Below are 13,887 nucleotides of genomic sequence, written 5' to 3'. Positions count from 1 at the left end.
TATGCTTGTTTCGCATAATGTGCTGACTTGGAGCATTCTATTACTTGCCACTTAATTTCACTTGTAATGCAGCTAGCATCTGAAGTTGCACATCTTTATCCAAGACTGTATGACATGAGCTTTGTGACTTCTGCCTTTTTGCAACACTTATTTTCAGTGTCTCACCCAGTCTGAAACGAGGCTTCAAGAAGAAGCTTGATTTTTTTTAGTGTGCAAGCTGATTTACTTTCATAATGAAATTCTTTAGGACCTCTGAGGAACAATAACAATTGTTGCACTATCTACTTGTAATGCATCAATTTTTAGATCACTGACAGGCACATACGTGTACTGTTGTACTTTCCGGCATTTGTGATGAGACATGTGCCTCAGTATTTGATGTGATGCGCCACTTTTGGTGGCCACCATGAATAGCACCTGGTTTTTAATGTGCTACTACAGATACATATATCTTTCTCCAAATTAGGTGCCAGTCACAGTAAAATGAGACATCATGCAAGAGTCTGAGGCACACATTGCATTAGAATGTCCGTAGGGGAGTACACATGCCCTCCAGCTTAGCGAGACTCATACACCATTCTTTGGTTCTAAATCTTGTAGATCTGCATGGTAACAGAGAAGTTGGGAAAGCCATAGACATTTGCTTTTAGTAGGGCATTTGCAGTTACGCTAGCAGAAATCTTGTAAATAGCATGTATGTATTGTGGTCCCTCTTTATTTTGCATTTGTGGCTTGTAAGAAGACTGATGGAAGTAGCAAACTGTACATGGGTATGCACTCACATCATGCAAAATTGCATTTTTTAGCAAAGTATGTCTATGCATGTTTACAATTTCGTGCTAACCTTATTGAGAGCATAAGAAATAGAACACTCTAAAGGGTGCCTTCAACAGCTGCGCATTGGTAGGAAGAGAAATACAGAAATGCTGTGTGTTGAGATATTAGTGTGATACATGTTGAAGAGGCCTATGTGGTTGAAATTTGTTGTACTTCACTATAGCTTCATGCACCACCGCTAATTTTTGGGGCATAAGTCAATCTGTCAACAGCTAAAAGAGAACCAATTAATGTCTTAACTCTGTAGATAGCTCTATCACCGCTGTGATCCAGCAGCTGTGGCATACAGCTGCCAAGAGTAAGGTCATAGGCTTGGGTCCCAGCCATGATGGCCACATTCTAATGGCAGCAGAATGCAAAAACAGCTGTGGTACTGGGATTGCAGTATACATAAAAACATCCCAGGTGACTGAAATGAATGCAGAGCCCTCCTCCACTATAGTGTCCTGCATAGCTGAGTCACTCAGCCAAGATGTCTTCAAGCTATGAATATGATGTTTAAGTAATGCTTAATATGAGTTTGTGTTTTGAGCAGTGTGTACCATCAAGTGCTTTTTTTCACTATTGCCATGTTGCCCTCAGATATGTTTTGTTGCACATGCCTAGAAATAACTCTAGCTCTAGGATTCATTGACAACTCTGAGTGCTTGTCAACATTTTACCTGAGAACAATCTACAAACACTGTTGCTGTAATAGATTTTTAACCTCTTGAGACAAGCTATAGAAACAAAAATTTCAAGTTCTTTTTTTCATGTTCTTTCTTACTGTTGATTGCATTGTGCTCTCCGACCATACCTGCCAACTCTTCCGAATTTTCCATAGAATGTACAAATTTTGAGCAGTCTTAGGATCTTATGAATCTTGCTTGAAATGTTACGGAAAGCATTTTATTTGCGAAAAAAAAAAGTGAAAATGTAGTAAAATTACACCCTGGTACCTTGCGCCGCCACGAGAGGGCAATACATATGCATGGTATCATCATCAGCAGTAGCTGCAAGGTTGTAGTGACTTCTGTCATCTACTAGGGGGGTCGCGAATGCATATCCAAAGCTCGATAGTGCCAATAACACCTCTAGCGCCTCCATAAACCTGTTGCCATGCTGTTGCCTTTGTTTGCGCGGGCGCGGACTTCAGTCAGCTTCAGTAACTGCAGTGTTGGCTTCACCTTTTGTGTGACCAGCTGCCGCATTGGACCCAGTGTGACTCTGGCCTGTAGCGGCTTCGCAGTGCAATGGCGGGCTCAAAGCCCCGACAGTACTTTTAAGTGCTTTTGAAATCGTACTTGCAGAATTTCCGTGCTTCGTGCCGTGGAAGAAAGGGGAGAAGTTTGGATTCTGCACCCTTTATGCCTGTGATGTGAACATCTTGCGTGGCAGCAAGTCTGACACCAAGGTCCACATTGCTTCGAAAAAGCATCAGTTATACATGCAAGCTGTGGACAGCCAGCCAAGCCTAGCAAGTTTTGTATGCAGCGACAACGACCTTGGTGTGATTCGTGCATGCCTCTTCACAGCGTTTTTAGTTGAACACAACATCCCGCTGAGTGACCGCTTTTCCGGAAGATGTTCCCCAAGTGCGAAGAAGCGAAACGCTACATCTATGGATGAACAAAGACGACGTGAATTGTTCGGGTAATGGCCGCCAATGCGGAGACTCCTTTGCTGGTTGCCCTAAAACAGCAAGTATTTTCGATCGCTGTGGATGACAGTAAGAATAGGGATATGCAGCTTTACCCTATTTTTGCGACATATTTCGTTAAAGAAACGAGTCGAAAGCCGCCTTCTTTGCCTCGGGACAATCCAAGGGGAAGCAACGGGTCACAATATTGCAAATCTGGTTCTGGACGAGATGAAGTCTCGGAATTTGCCTGTTGGGAAACCTGTTGGCTATCTGTTCGGACAATGCCAATGTCATGATCGGCAAGAAAAACAGTGTTTCCACTGCATAGAGAAGCTCAACCAGGTTTGATAGGGGTTGGTTGCCTGTGCCATCTCATCGAATTGGCCGCCCAAAAACATGCTTCATGTCTTCCTGTAAAGGTTAATGAGGCTTTGGTTTACATTTTTTTTTACCTAGAGAAAAGCTCGAAACGGAAAGATCAATTTAAAGTTCAAAGAAATGCATGATGCCGAGGTCAGAAAGATGTTGAAGCATTCGTTGAGACATTGGCTGTCGTTGCGAAAGTGTTTGAAGAGGCTGCTCGACCATTGGAAACCACTACTTGGCTTTTTTTTTTAATCTGAAACAAAGCAGTGCAACAAGCAGAGCTTGTTTTTGGAGCCAAACCAAATTCTGAAGACTTCTCACAAACTCCCAAGAACCCTGCACTGACCCCAAAGTTTGCTACACATCTTCGCAAGACTGATGCAGGCCTCGGGAAAGAAAGCGCTGACGATGATGAACTCTCGCTAAAGAGGAAAGGAGCTCATTCTGGACCTCAAGCAAAAAAACTGAAACTTCATACCAAGGATTCTCGGGAAACCAGCCACGTGACCCCTGAGGAGCGCCTGTTTTATTTTTTGTCATCGGAGCTAAACAGGGCATGCTGTGTTTTTCTCCAAGATGTTATACCGCTTTTTGAGAAGGCAAACTGCCTTCTTCAGGCACATGCTCCTCAGATTCATGTGCTGAGGGGCCTCTTGAACCGCTTTTTCGAGGATCTCCTGACTAGATTTGTGCGCCCAGGTGTTGTCAAGGCATGTCGTTCATTGCTGGAAATTGACTGTGGAGCTCCAGAGAACCAGAAAGGTAATGAAGACGTAGTCATTGGCAGCATAACCTACTCTGTGGTTGAGACACTGAGCTGCATTGAGAGAGAGCAGTTCCCTGCTGTACGTCTCTACTTATTGGCAGCATGCGATTACATTTGCCACACATTCCCGCTAGAAGACGTCAATCTCAAGATGGCTGAAGTTGCTCAAGTACAAGTTCTGGAAGCTGCTTCATTCAACAGTGTACATAATTTTATTATGGTGTTCCCTGCTATTCTACCCCAGCAGAGTGGCGATTCAAAAAAAGCAATCGACGCACTTGAAGTTGAGTTTGCCAACTTGCAAGCACATCAGGTTCCAGCCGATATATTGACTGAGCCAAGGTGCGACATGTAGTGGTCGCAATTAGGAAGCGTTCGAAGTGTCAAGGATCGCTCAGGTTCCACAGAATTTCAATGGTTATGCTGGGTATTCTCTCCATTCCCCACAGGAATGTTGAATGTGAAAGAATATTCCGCACTGTGAACAAAACTCTAACAGGGTTTCGCTCATCTGTGTGTGAAAAAACACTCGAAAGTGCACTGATGGTCAAGGGGCACCAGAGTGGTACTTGCTTCGAGCAAACCTACATGGAGAAGTTTATGAGGCAGGCAAAGTCGGCAACAGCAAAATCATTGCAAAATAAATTGCGCCCCAGTGGAGTTTTACTCTTTAGTCTCCAATACACAGATTTCACTTGTGGTTGTTAAAACGTGAGTAAGCTTGTCACAAAAGGTGAATCCCTTAAAAATAAGAAAAGTGCTGCCGCGCAACCCCCCCCCCCCCCACCTTGGTAGTTTCAGGTATAGTTCTTCAGGTTGTGGGGTCTCTCACACCCATGCTCTTGGGACAAAGGAACGACAACACAGTAGTGCAAACAATCACAAGGGCATTTATTGCACCTTTCATAGATCAATGCCTGCTAGCCGAGTTGCTATCCACAAAACATGCCGATGGGCGCGCGACAAATCTAGAAGTCCGACTTACCGCGACCTGGTAGCGAGCGAATATGTTCGCCCCATGCTGGATCCCAACGCCTGGTCATTCGCGTGTGCGGTCACGCGGACGGTGTCCAAGGCGGCCACGCGAGACGGTCTCGCAGAAGCATGGGTCGGCGCACGCGCAGACGGCATGTCCGTCCCGCTTGCTTCCCGAACCCCAAAGAGAGACAGCGCGCCTTGTCTCCCGGCGCCCGAGTAACCCCGCAGCGGCGCGACGCTCGCGCCATCTCTCGCATCGCGCTTGTACCACTCCGACCGCCGCGGGCGCCAGGCCACACGGCGGGCGAAGCCGCCCTGCAGGAGACGAGCCATGCGGGAAAACTAGATCTCAGGAGAGGCGTGAGAGTCACGCATCCCCACATCCCCCCAACCTTAAATCACTACATATTCCGGCGAGACATGTGACACGGTCTAACATCAAACTGTGCTTCGCAAACAAGGTAGAACATTAAACAGTGGTCGCGCCGAAGAAATGACATTGTCCTTGGGTGCACCGCTGGCGTCCGCCGGTCACAGCGGCAGCTTTGCAGACTCGGCGGCACGATTCCAGGCCAGGACTCCGGAAACGACGACGCAGTAGTCGGAACGAGCAAGCGTCGCTCGCGCCGACGCGCCCTGCTGGGAAGAGCCGCCGTAGCTGTCGGTGACCGCCGGCTCTTTTGTCCGCCGCCGAGGGTTGTGAACTGGATGCAGGAGGCCGCCGAAGTCGCTGCGCCGAACTGGCCACAGCATCACCATCGCCCGGGGTGGCTCGATCGTAGTCCGGGGCAGCAGCGCAGACGATGTGCAGGTGACGGCAGACCAGGGGTGACTCCGTTCACACTGCGTACACTCAACACACTCGGCAAACACTAAAGTAGTGCAAGGGAGAGGAATTCTGCATGCGCATCGCCCACGTGGTACGATGTTCAACTCGGCTAGCAAAAGATCGGGCAGCTACTCAGATGCGAAGTTTACGTGAACGAAGCTCGCTTCCTTGAGTCGAACGAGTAATTTCAATTCGTGCGAGGCTAAATAGAATGAGGGAAGCAAATTGCAACACCTCAAAGCCACGGTCCACCAGGTTGTGTCCCTCCACGTGCGACAGGCAGCTTCGTAAAGCCTTAGGCCTAAAGCGTCGCTACCCTGACAACAACCGGCATCCAAAACAACACCCAGAATGGGCGCAAAACAGGCAGCCGCGAGGAGACGTCAGCTCTGTGAGGTGGTCCTACTCCGCTCGGTGCACACAGCATCCGAGTTGACGGCGCCCACCGTCCTAGACGGTGTCGGAGCGCCCGGTGCCAGGCCGCAATACCAGTCAGCCCGTAGTGGCACCCGCGGCCACCGGCTCCCAGAGCCGCGACTGCATCCGAGTCAAAGAGATAGAAGAAGCTATTTACATAAGAAATTCGGACCACCCACGAGGCTTCCGTACTCACTCGCTTCAGGCTTGCCACTGCTCCGCGGGCGCTCAGCCTCGCTCTCCCAGGATGCAGACCACGTGGCTCTCGTACTGACGAATGTCATTAAAAAAACATTTGCGAAAAGGCTTAGCATGTTGACATGTTCAAACACACTACAGCCACCATCACCTCGCTCAAGAAAGCACGCCGCCGACGCTAGCGATCAAAATCCACGCTAGGCCTACGCTTCGGTTCAAACAAAGGTCTCGAACGAAGCAAAACTGTTAAAACTATCGTCCGATGCCCCAAGAGTCCCACGTTGGGCAGCCAGATGTGGGGTCTCTCACACCCGTGCTCTTGGGACAAAGGAACGACAACACAGTAGTGCAAACAATCACAAGGGCATTTATTGCACCTTTCATAGATCAATGCCTGCTAGCCGAGTTGCTATCCACAAAACATGCCGATGGGCGCGCGACAAATCTAGAAGTCCGACTTACCGCGACCTGGTAGCGAGCGAATATGTTCGCCCCATGCTGGATCCCAACGCCTGGTCATTCGCGTGTACGGTCACGCGGACGATGTCCAAGGCGGCCACGCGAGACGGTCTCGCAGAAGCATGGGTCGGCGCACGCGCAGACGGTATGTCCGTCCCGCTTGCTTCCCGAACCCCAAAGAGAGACAGAGCGCCTTGTCTCCCGGCGCCCGAGTAACCCCGCAGCGGCGCGACGCTCGCGCCATCTCTCGCACCGCGCTTGTACCACTCCGACCGCCGCGGGCGCCAGGCGCCACGGCGGGCGAAGCCGCCCTGCAGGAGACGAGCCATGCGGGAAAACTAGATCTCGGGGGAGGCGTGAGAGTCACGCATCCCCACAAGGTATGGTTCTTGCATCAGCTTGTTCAAATCATCATGCCTTTGTGGAATTCCCCGTAATTTGTTGAAGATAGTATGCTAGTTGTGATAAATCTACTATTTCACCTTCAATGAGTTTTGCTAAAACTCTAGTATACACTACAAAACAAGCTTAAAAATAATGATGCTTTCATTTATGTTATGTCATGTGGCCTGTGTTTAGTGTTAGCTTGTTAAGACATTCATTATTTTTTATGTGCTGATTGCAGGACACCAGCTGCTGTAACAAGCCCTACGACGACTCCAGATGTGGTGGCAGCTGATGTTGGTGGTTTTAGCTGGGCAACAGCTGTAAGGCGTCACTTGCCAATCAAGTCTCATACTACGGCTGCAGTAGCTCTTTCAGCCACTTTTTCAAAGGCTGGCACGTACAACATGGCTGCCTTGCATGTGAGCGTGCTCACAGATGATGGACGTCTTTCACATGAACTGTTGTGTCCTAGTCTCATGGTGGTACAACAACCACAAACTCTATAGGCTTTAGTTTTAAAGCCACAGGCTGTTTCACTCTACTGGTGGAAGAGCTAGAGGTTACCTCAGTTGAAGTGGTAAAAATGTGCTTATGGATGCTGTCCAAATTGAGTGATGTTCGCACTTACAAATACACCATGGCCCTAAAACTATTCGTTTGCTGGCAGGTTGAAATGAGCTGCTGCTGTGCTGTCAAGAAACTGCTGTTTTGCTCAGGTTCGAGTTTTCTTAGATTTCGGACTGGCTGTGGTAGTATGTGTCTATTAAGGTTGCTTTTCGGCAAAGTACATTGCTGTGTTAGGGGCCAGTGCTTTGTTGAAGATTTTCAACCTTAAGAGCGGTGGGCTGGTAAGCTGTACTCGGTCTGTGCCAAGCCATACCATAAGCAGGAAGACTAGGCAAAGTTGATGCTGCTCAGAGTGCAGGTATACGTACAACACGCACAGAATATATCTTGAAGCCACATTTCTGAAATCGGGGGTACCATATGTCTTACTGGTATGCTTGGTGTACACATCTGGTTTGAAAGGTTTCAGGCATTTTCATGTGCTTACTGCTGTAACAAACATGAAACACACCTGCATTAACATGCCAACATGAGTTTCAATATCTTGTGCATCAGAAGTCACACGGCATAGTGAAGTGGGCCTATTAAAGATATTTTATTGAAAATAGTAATGTGTAAGTGTAATGACAGCATGTGCATGTTGATAGCATTTGTGGAGTCTTGTATTTTCTTTTCAGTGTTGGAAAGTGTTTGCAACCAAGACTAAAAGTTTTGTTGCATTTCCATTTTCACATGCAATATATGGATCACTGAGTTTGAAAGGCATTGTTTACATTATATTCTAGCAGCTAGGTAGGGGATTCGATGATTCAAAGCACATTTTAGAAAAACTTGCTTTTGCAGTAGCACATAGAATGCTGTCGTCGTACGCACCACAAACATCTATGTTAAATGACAAACTAAGCATGATATCCATTATGCAACTTCATAAAGTTGTTAAGCTGTGACAGAGTTATGTAATGATGCAGTCAGTCAAAATCACTGAAGTAGTCATGTACATTCAGTTAGCGATACTTTGGAGTACATTAGTGCCAGTCAGCAAAGTGGAAGCACATGTGCTGCTCTTTCTCCTGAAAGAAATGACATCTTTGTGTGCCATAAAAGTACATCAGTTCTTATACATAAAAAGCTGTATGAGCTACTTCAGAATTCTTCCTGTAGCTTCCTTTAGAAATATCCTACTTGAAAATTTCACAGATTTTATGCTGCTCTCATGCGTGGTTGCAAAGTTTATTATGTTGGATTCATAAGTTTTAATGTACATTAAATGGAATATCTTTAGTGTATTTTTAGAAATTCTAGCAATTTCTGGTACCTCGCAAGAAAGGAGTGGACAGAATTGCTGCTCAGATGCCTAAAGAAATGCTGTTATTCTTGCTTTATCAATTATGGAAAAATTTAAGTACATCTCTTGTTAAACAACCTTTTGCTGTGTTTACCTAGTGTAGAGCTCATATGTTTTTCTCAAACAGAAGCCTAGTGACAGCAAATGAATTGTTTGGCATGAGAGTGAGTGTATGTGCATGTGCAACGTTGTAGGCATGCCCAGTACATACAAAAAATGCGTTTCATTTCACACTTTGTCACGTTTCTCAAGAGTGAATGCGAAGGCCTGATTCTTACCAGCAATGCCTAATTGAGGTCTGTTTTGCATGAATAAAGTTTAAAATGCTGTTTGATGGTGCTTCTTGCATGAGATCTTGTGCTGTGAGCCTTTTGTTATTTATGAGAACAACCTGGCTTGGCACTCAAGGACTGCAGGTGAGAGGAACCTTGATCTGTGGGCCGTGGGACCTATGCAGAGGATAATTCCTGTTTCAGTGCTGGTTTTTCACCATGAAAGAATTAAGTCTATAAAATTTTAAGCACCCTTCACTCATTGCACCATTCTTTGGGAGGTATATGTTTATAACAGTGTGCCTAACAACCTGGAGGGGCATTGTTAGGGAATATTTTTTATTTTATTGCGTAAGGTCAGAAAAATGTCTGATAAATTTTTAGCCCAAGTTGCAAATTCATGCATGTTGGTTACCCCGCAAGGCTATTAGTTCCTTGCAGCACTAAGTCAGCTTTCCTGCACAATAATGTTCTCCCCAATCACCATATTACAGGAATTATTTCGTGAATTTCCTGAAGCACTGGATCGACACAACACACGCTTAGCCCCTGCGCACTCTTGCAAGACGGAGCAACCTTCTGCCGCAATACAGTTGCCTCCCCCCCCCCCCCCCCCCTCCCTCTTCTTTTTTTCCTTACACGCAGGGTTTGCCCTACCTGAATCGTCTTAAAGGGCCCCTGAAACGGTTCGGACAAATTTTGTAGACGCGTAGGGTACAGCTGAAGTTAATCATTCGCCCCACAATTTGTGTGAAACGTCTCATATTAAAAAAGCTACGGACGATTACAAGTAACCCTCCTCCATAGTCGTGCATTTCCTCCTCAACTCGTCCGCCGAGTGATCGGGGCTAATGGCTAACCTCCGCCTTCACTGGCTCTGCGTCATGATGGCACGGCGTGTCGTCGACTTTGGTTCTCTAGGAGCGAGCGCGCGAAGCTTTTCCAAACTCTCCGCCAGCTGTTTGGCAGTAGACCCCAAGCGATAGCTATCGAAGCAGCGTGCGTTGCGAGAATTCTGTCGCAGCGCCGAACGTGTCTGGTATTCCGGTAACCACAGGCGGGCTGGGCCTTTCGACAGAACGGTGGCGGCATAAACTCAAGCTGATGAAGGAACTTTAGCGTAGACGTACGCGAGCTGCCTGATCGGCCTCCACGGTCCAGCAGCCACCCGTTAGCGCAGAGCTTAGCCGGCCAAACAAAGCTAGTATTGCTTTAGCCAAGTGTAAAACATTACACAAAAACAACGTGTTAAGGATTACATTCCTGAGAAAAATTTACACCAGCAGCAAAGAATACATTTCGTTACTGCTACTGTGTGTGATTGAGCTCTGTGCCAACGGGTGGCTGGAACGCGGAGACTGATCAGGCAGCTCACGTACGTCTGCGCTAAAGTTCCTTCATCAGCTTGAGTTTATGCCTTCACCTTCACATTTGCGCTTCTGCTCATCCCGTAAAACGACGCGGTCAAACGGCCAGGCTTTGTCCCCTTGCGCTTGCGTTTACCCTAACACCGAAGATTACTAGCGCTATTGCGTTAGTAATCTTCCGGTGTAAAGTGGACAGCCGCAAACGCGCAAATCCTGGCGCTGATCGGATAGCGGCAGTCCGGTGCGCTGCAGCCAGCCTGCTCGTCAGCTGCCTTGCAGAGGGACACTATGTCGCAGCTTGACATATTGCCAGTCGCTACGTTTGCAGTCCACAACCCAACAAAGTCTAGTCATAGTGCTCGCGAAAAGACAGACCGACTCTGACCGCGGAGCTCTCGTCAAAATGGAGCACGTAACACAAGCAGACGACGCTTGCTGCGTGCCAGCAGTGCTTAAGTGTAGTGAGAAATTGTTCTTGCGTATTCTCATTCTTTTACTTTCTTTTTATAGAAACAAATTACCATTCCAGCTATTGCGAACCTAATTTGTTCACCCTAAAGGTGGAGAAATGATCGATGACGCACTCTGGGCAGCCACTCGGATAGCTTGCCCTACTGAAGTCTTGGGTGATTTACGTCATATGGGTAGAGGCGGCTGAAAATTCCGCCGAGCAGTGTGCTGCGATCGGCAGCGATGTACATTTTTAAAATCTTATAATAAATTACTCGCTTTCCGTGGAGCACTTAGATGCGTCAATTAATGATCGAATGACCTACTCTAACGACAGTGCTTGCTAGTGTACTGTCAAATGCTCAAATGCTGCGGCCTAAAGCTCACGGTAGGGTTCGAAAACGCGTTCACAGCGAAAGCAAAACTGTGCGCGGACATGCATGCAGACGCGCAGTCGGTCGCTGCGAACCCGTGCGATCGCTGCATTGAGGCTTCATTCTGTTATGCCCCATTTGGTTATACAGACAGCCCGCTATAAGAACATATTTCACATAGTTTACTCTCAGCGTTTGCCTACCTTTCACGCAAAAAGCCGGTTCGGGAGACTACATCGCGGCGACCACGCGTAGCGGCGTTCACTGCACGTATTCGCTAAAGAGTCTGTAAACGATTCTGTGATTTCAGTTTGCCCAAGATTATTATATCGACAATCAAAAACTTCCCTCGTTTTGATAGTACCCACATAAATGTCGAGGAGGGCTGCCGCGTGGTGTTTTTATTGAGCGCCGTAAGCCAAACCTATGACGAGCGCGCCGCGTTAACCCTCATACTACGCAAGGGAGGCGCTTCCGACAGATGGCGACTCCGTAACTCCTCGCCCCGAATAGTAAAGACTATATCAATACCACGCGAACCACATAAAGGCACAAAGAAACTCGCGGCAATACAGCTACATGGAATGCTAATAACCAATAGAGCAATTTCATTTTCATACAAAAGTCCTGGAGCTAGTAAAATGGTCGAGCTACAAATCCGCTGCGTTATGAACACACACAGATAAATGCAACACGGCAAAGCAGCTGATAACAAGCCATGGAGTAAGTTTCAGTTTGTTGAGTGCACCATGACACAGCTGCCGTACCGAACGCGCGAAGTGCGCAGTCGGTTGAGGATGACCTCTCTCACCAAGGCCACGTCGCCAGTACTATATAAGTACGCATGCGTGACTCACCACCAACGCATAATGGACCGAGCACGCACTACTCGGCCCGACAGCATTTCATCCTAAACTGCGCACAACCAGTTATTATGGCACACAGAGTTTAATGGCGGAGCGGTCATATGCGCGACATGGAGATTCCTTCATCCATGATGCGCGAGCACGTACTGACACGTGGTACTGGATTAGATTTGCTGAGTGACACTTCAGCTCATTTAGCCTTATGAATTGAAGATGTCACGACCATAGAGTTTCCTACAAGAATTTTTGTAGGAAACTCTATGGTCACGGCACTCTTCGCATGAATGAATAGATGTTATGAGCGTCCCCTTTGGAACGGGGCGGTAGGTTGCGCCACCAAGCTCTTGCTTTTATACTGCCTAATGTCCTACCTAGGTTCAAAAAATTAAAAAAATAATACAAATAAAAATAAACAACGATGAATTTCCATAACCAAATTTTCTGACTCCCTATTGTGAACTTTGTTTTCGTAGGTCTCCGTTTTTTGTCGTTTCCCTACTTCCACCAATCTTCCAATCGCCTCTTACTAATCTCTATTGCAGACATGTTTACTTTCCCCCTGCTTTCGCTGAACCCAAGGGCTTCAAGGAGGCCAGTGGTGCCTAAATCGACCGTTGGGCATATATCTTCACATTCTAATGAAACATATGCTCCATCATTTCCCTAGCTTTACCGCAGCAAGCACATGCTGATTCTTCCTTATATCCCGCTTTATATGTACGTGTTCTAAGCCATCCTGATCTCGCTACGAAAAGTAGTGAACTTCCCTTTGAGTTATCATAAATTGTTTCTTTCCTGATTTCGTTTTTTCCGAGGAAGCTTTAGCTCAAGTGCTCCTATCTAAATACATGTAAAAGGAGAATTCGTTTTTCTCGGCAACCACTGCACCAAATTTGACGAGGTTTGTTGCATATAAAAGACAAACTTAAAATATAGTGACTGTTGGTCTCGAATTTTTGAGTTAGATTGTCAATTTTTTGTTAAATATTGGCAAAAATCGAAAATTTTCAAAAAACGAAACTATCAAGTTTACAACTCTGTAACTTAACCAATAAAAATGATAATACAATTCTGTGAATTGCATCTAATAGTACATCTAAAGCGGACAAAATTGATATGTTACACATGAATATAACAAAATTTAATAATAGAGAAATACAACTTTTGCAAAACCATTGTAACCAACGTAACAAATTCACGTAAGATGTAAAATGACATATTGAATTTGTCCGCTTTGAATGATCTAATGGATGCCGTTTACAGAACCGCGATATCGGTTCTTGATGCAGAGCTATGAATTTATAAACTTCATGCTTCTATTTTTTTCAAACGGTCAAATATTTGAAAATCGTTTTAAGAAAATTCAAGCCTTAAATCGAAATTCCGCTTCCAACAGTCACTAGAATTTAACTTTCTCTTTTAAATGCGACAAATTTCATCAAAATCGGTCCAGGGGTTATCTCATAAAAACGTTTTTGCGTTTTACATGTATTTGAATAGGCCGCGTCGGAGTTGAGCCCGAGCTAAAGCTTCTTCTTAAAGGGACACTAAAGGTTACCAGAAACTCAAGTTAAAGTGGTAGAGCAATGTTCTAGAACGTCTAAGGCGTCAATATAATCGCGAACAGAGCTTTAGTAACCGAGAAATTGAGGTAAATGCATGACACGATTTGAGACCCCCCAGCGACATTCCGGTACTAGACCGATGACGAAAGGTCTCCTCATAATTTGTGTTACTAATACTCAACTACTCGTATTAAAAATATCATTTCATTCGATTATAAGCCGG

The 13,887-nt window shown here is 46.2% G+C and overlaps 1 protein-coding gene and 1 long non-coding RNA gene across 3 annotated transcripts in view; one reads left to right on the top strand and one right to left on the bottom strand.

The window, feature by feature from the left end:
- The window catches only part of l(3)76BDm (trafficking protein particle complex subunit 8 homolog l(3)76BDm), a 142,955-nt gene extending 133,851 nt beyond the window's left edge, over positions 1 to 9,104 (top strand). For both annotated transcript variants that reach the window (XM_075670813.1, XM_075670812.1), the window contains one exon: positions 7,097 to 9,104. In XM_075670813.1, the coding sequence (XP_075526928.1) occupies positions 7,097 to 7,364 (268 nt within the window). In that variant the 3' untranslated portion in view covers positions 7,365 to 9,104. The remainder of the gene's footprint in view (positions 1 to 7,096) is intronic.
- LOC142558978 (uncharacterized) lies at positions 8,901 to 12,199 on the bottom strand. The gene is made up of 2 exons (XR_012823099.1): positions 12,091 to 12,199; positions 8,901 to 9,219 (listed from the first exon to the last, which is right to left on the bottom strand). It is a non-coding gene; the product is annotated as an uncharacterized LOC142558978 (long non-coding RNA).
- Positions 12,200 to 13,887: the final 1,688 nt, after the last annotated feature.

Source organism: Dermacentor variabilis, chromosome 1 (genome assembly GCF_050947875.1).
Source record: "Dermacentor variabilis isolate Ectoservices chromosome 1, ASM5094787v1, whole genome shotgun sequence".
Classification (NCBI taxonomy): domain Eukaryota; kingdom Metazoa; phylum Arthropoda; class Arachnida; order Ixodida; family Ixodidae; genus Dermacentor; species Dermacentor variabilis.
Note: the sequence above shows the minus strand (reverse complement) of the source record. Positions and strands in the feature narration are given on the sequence as shown.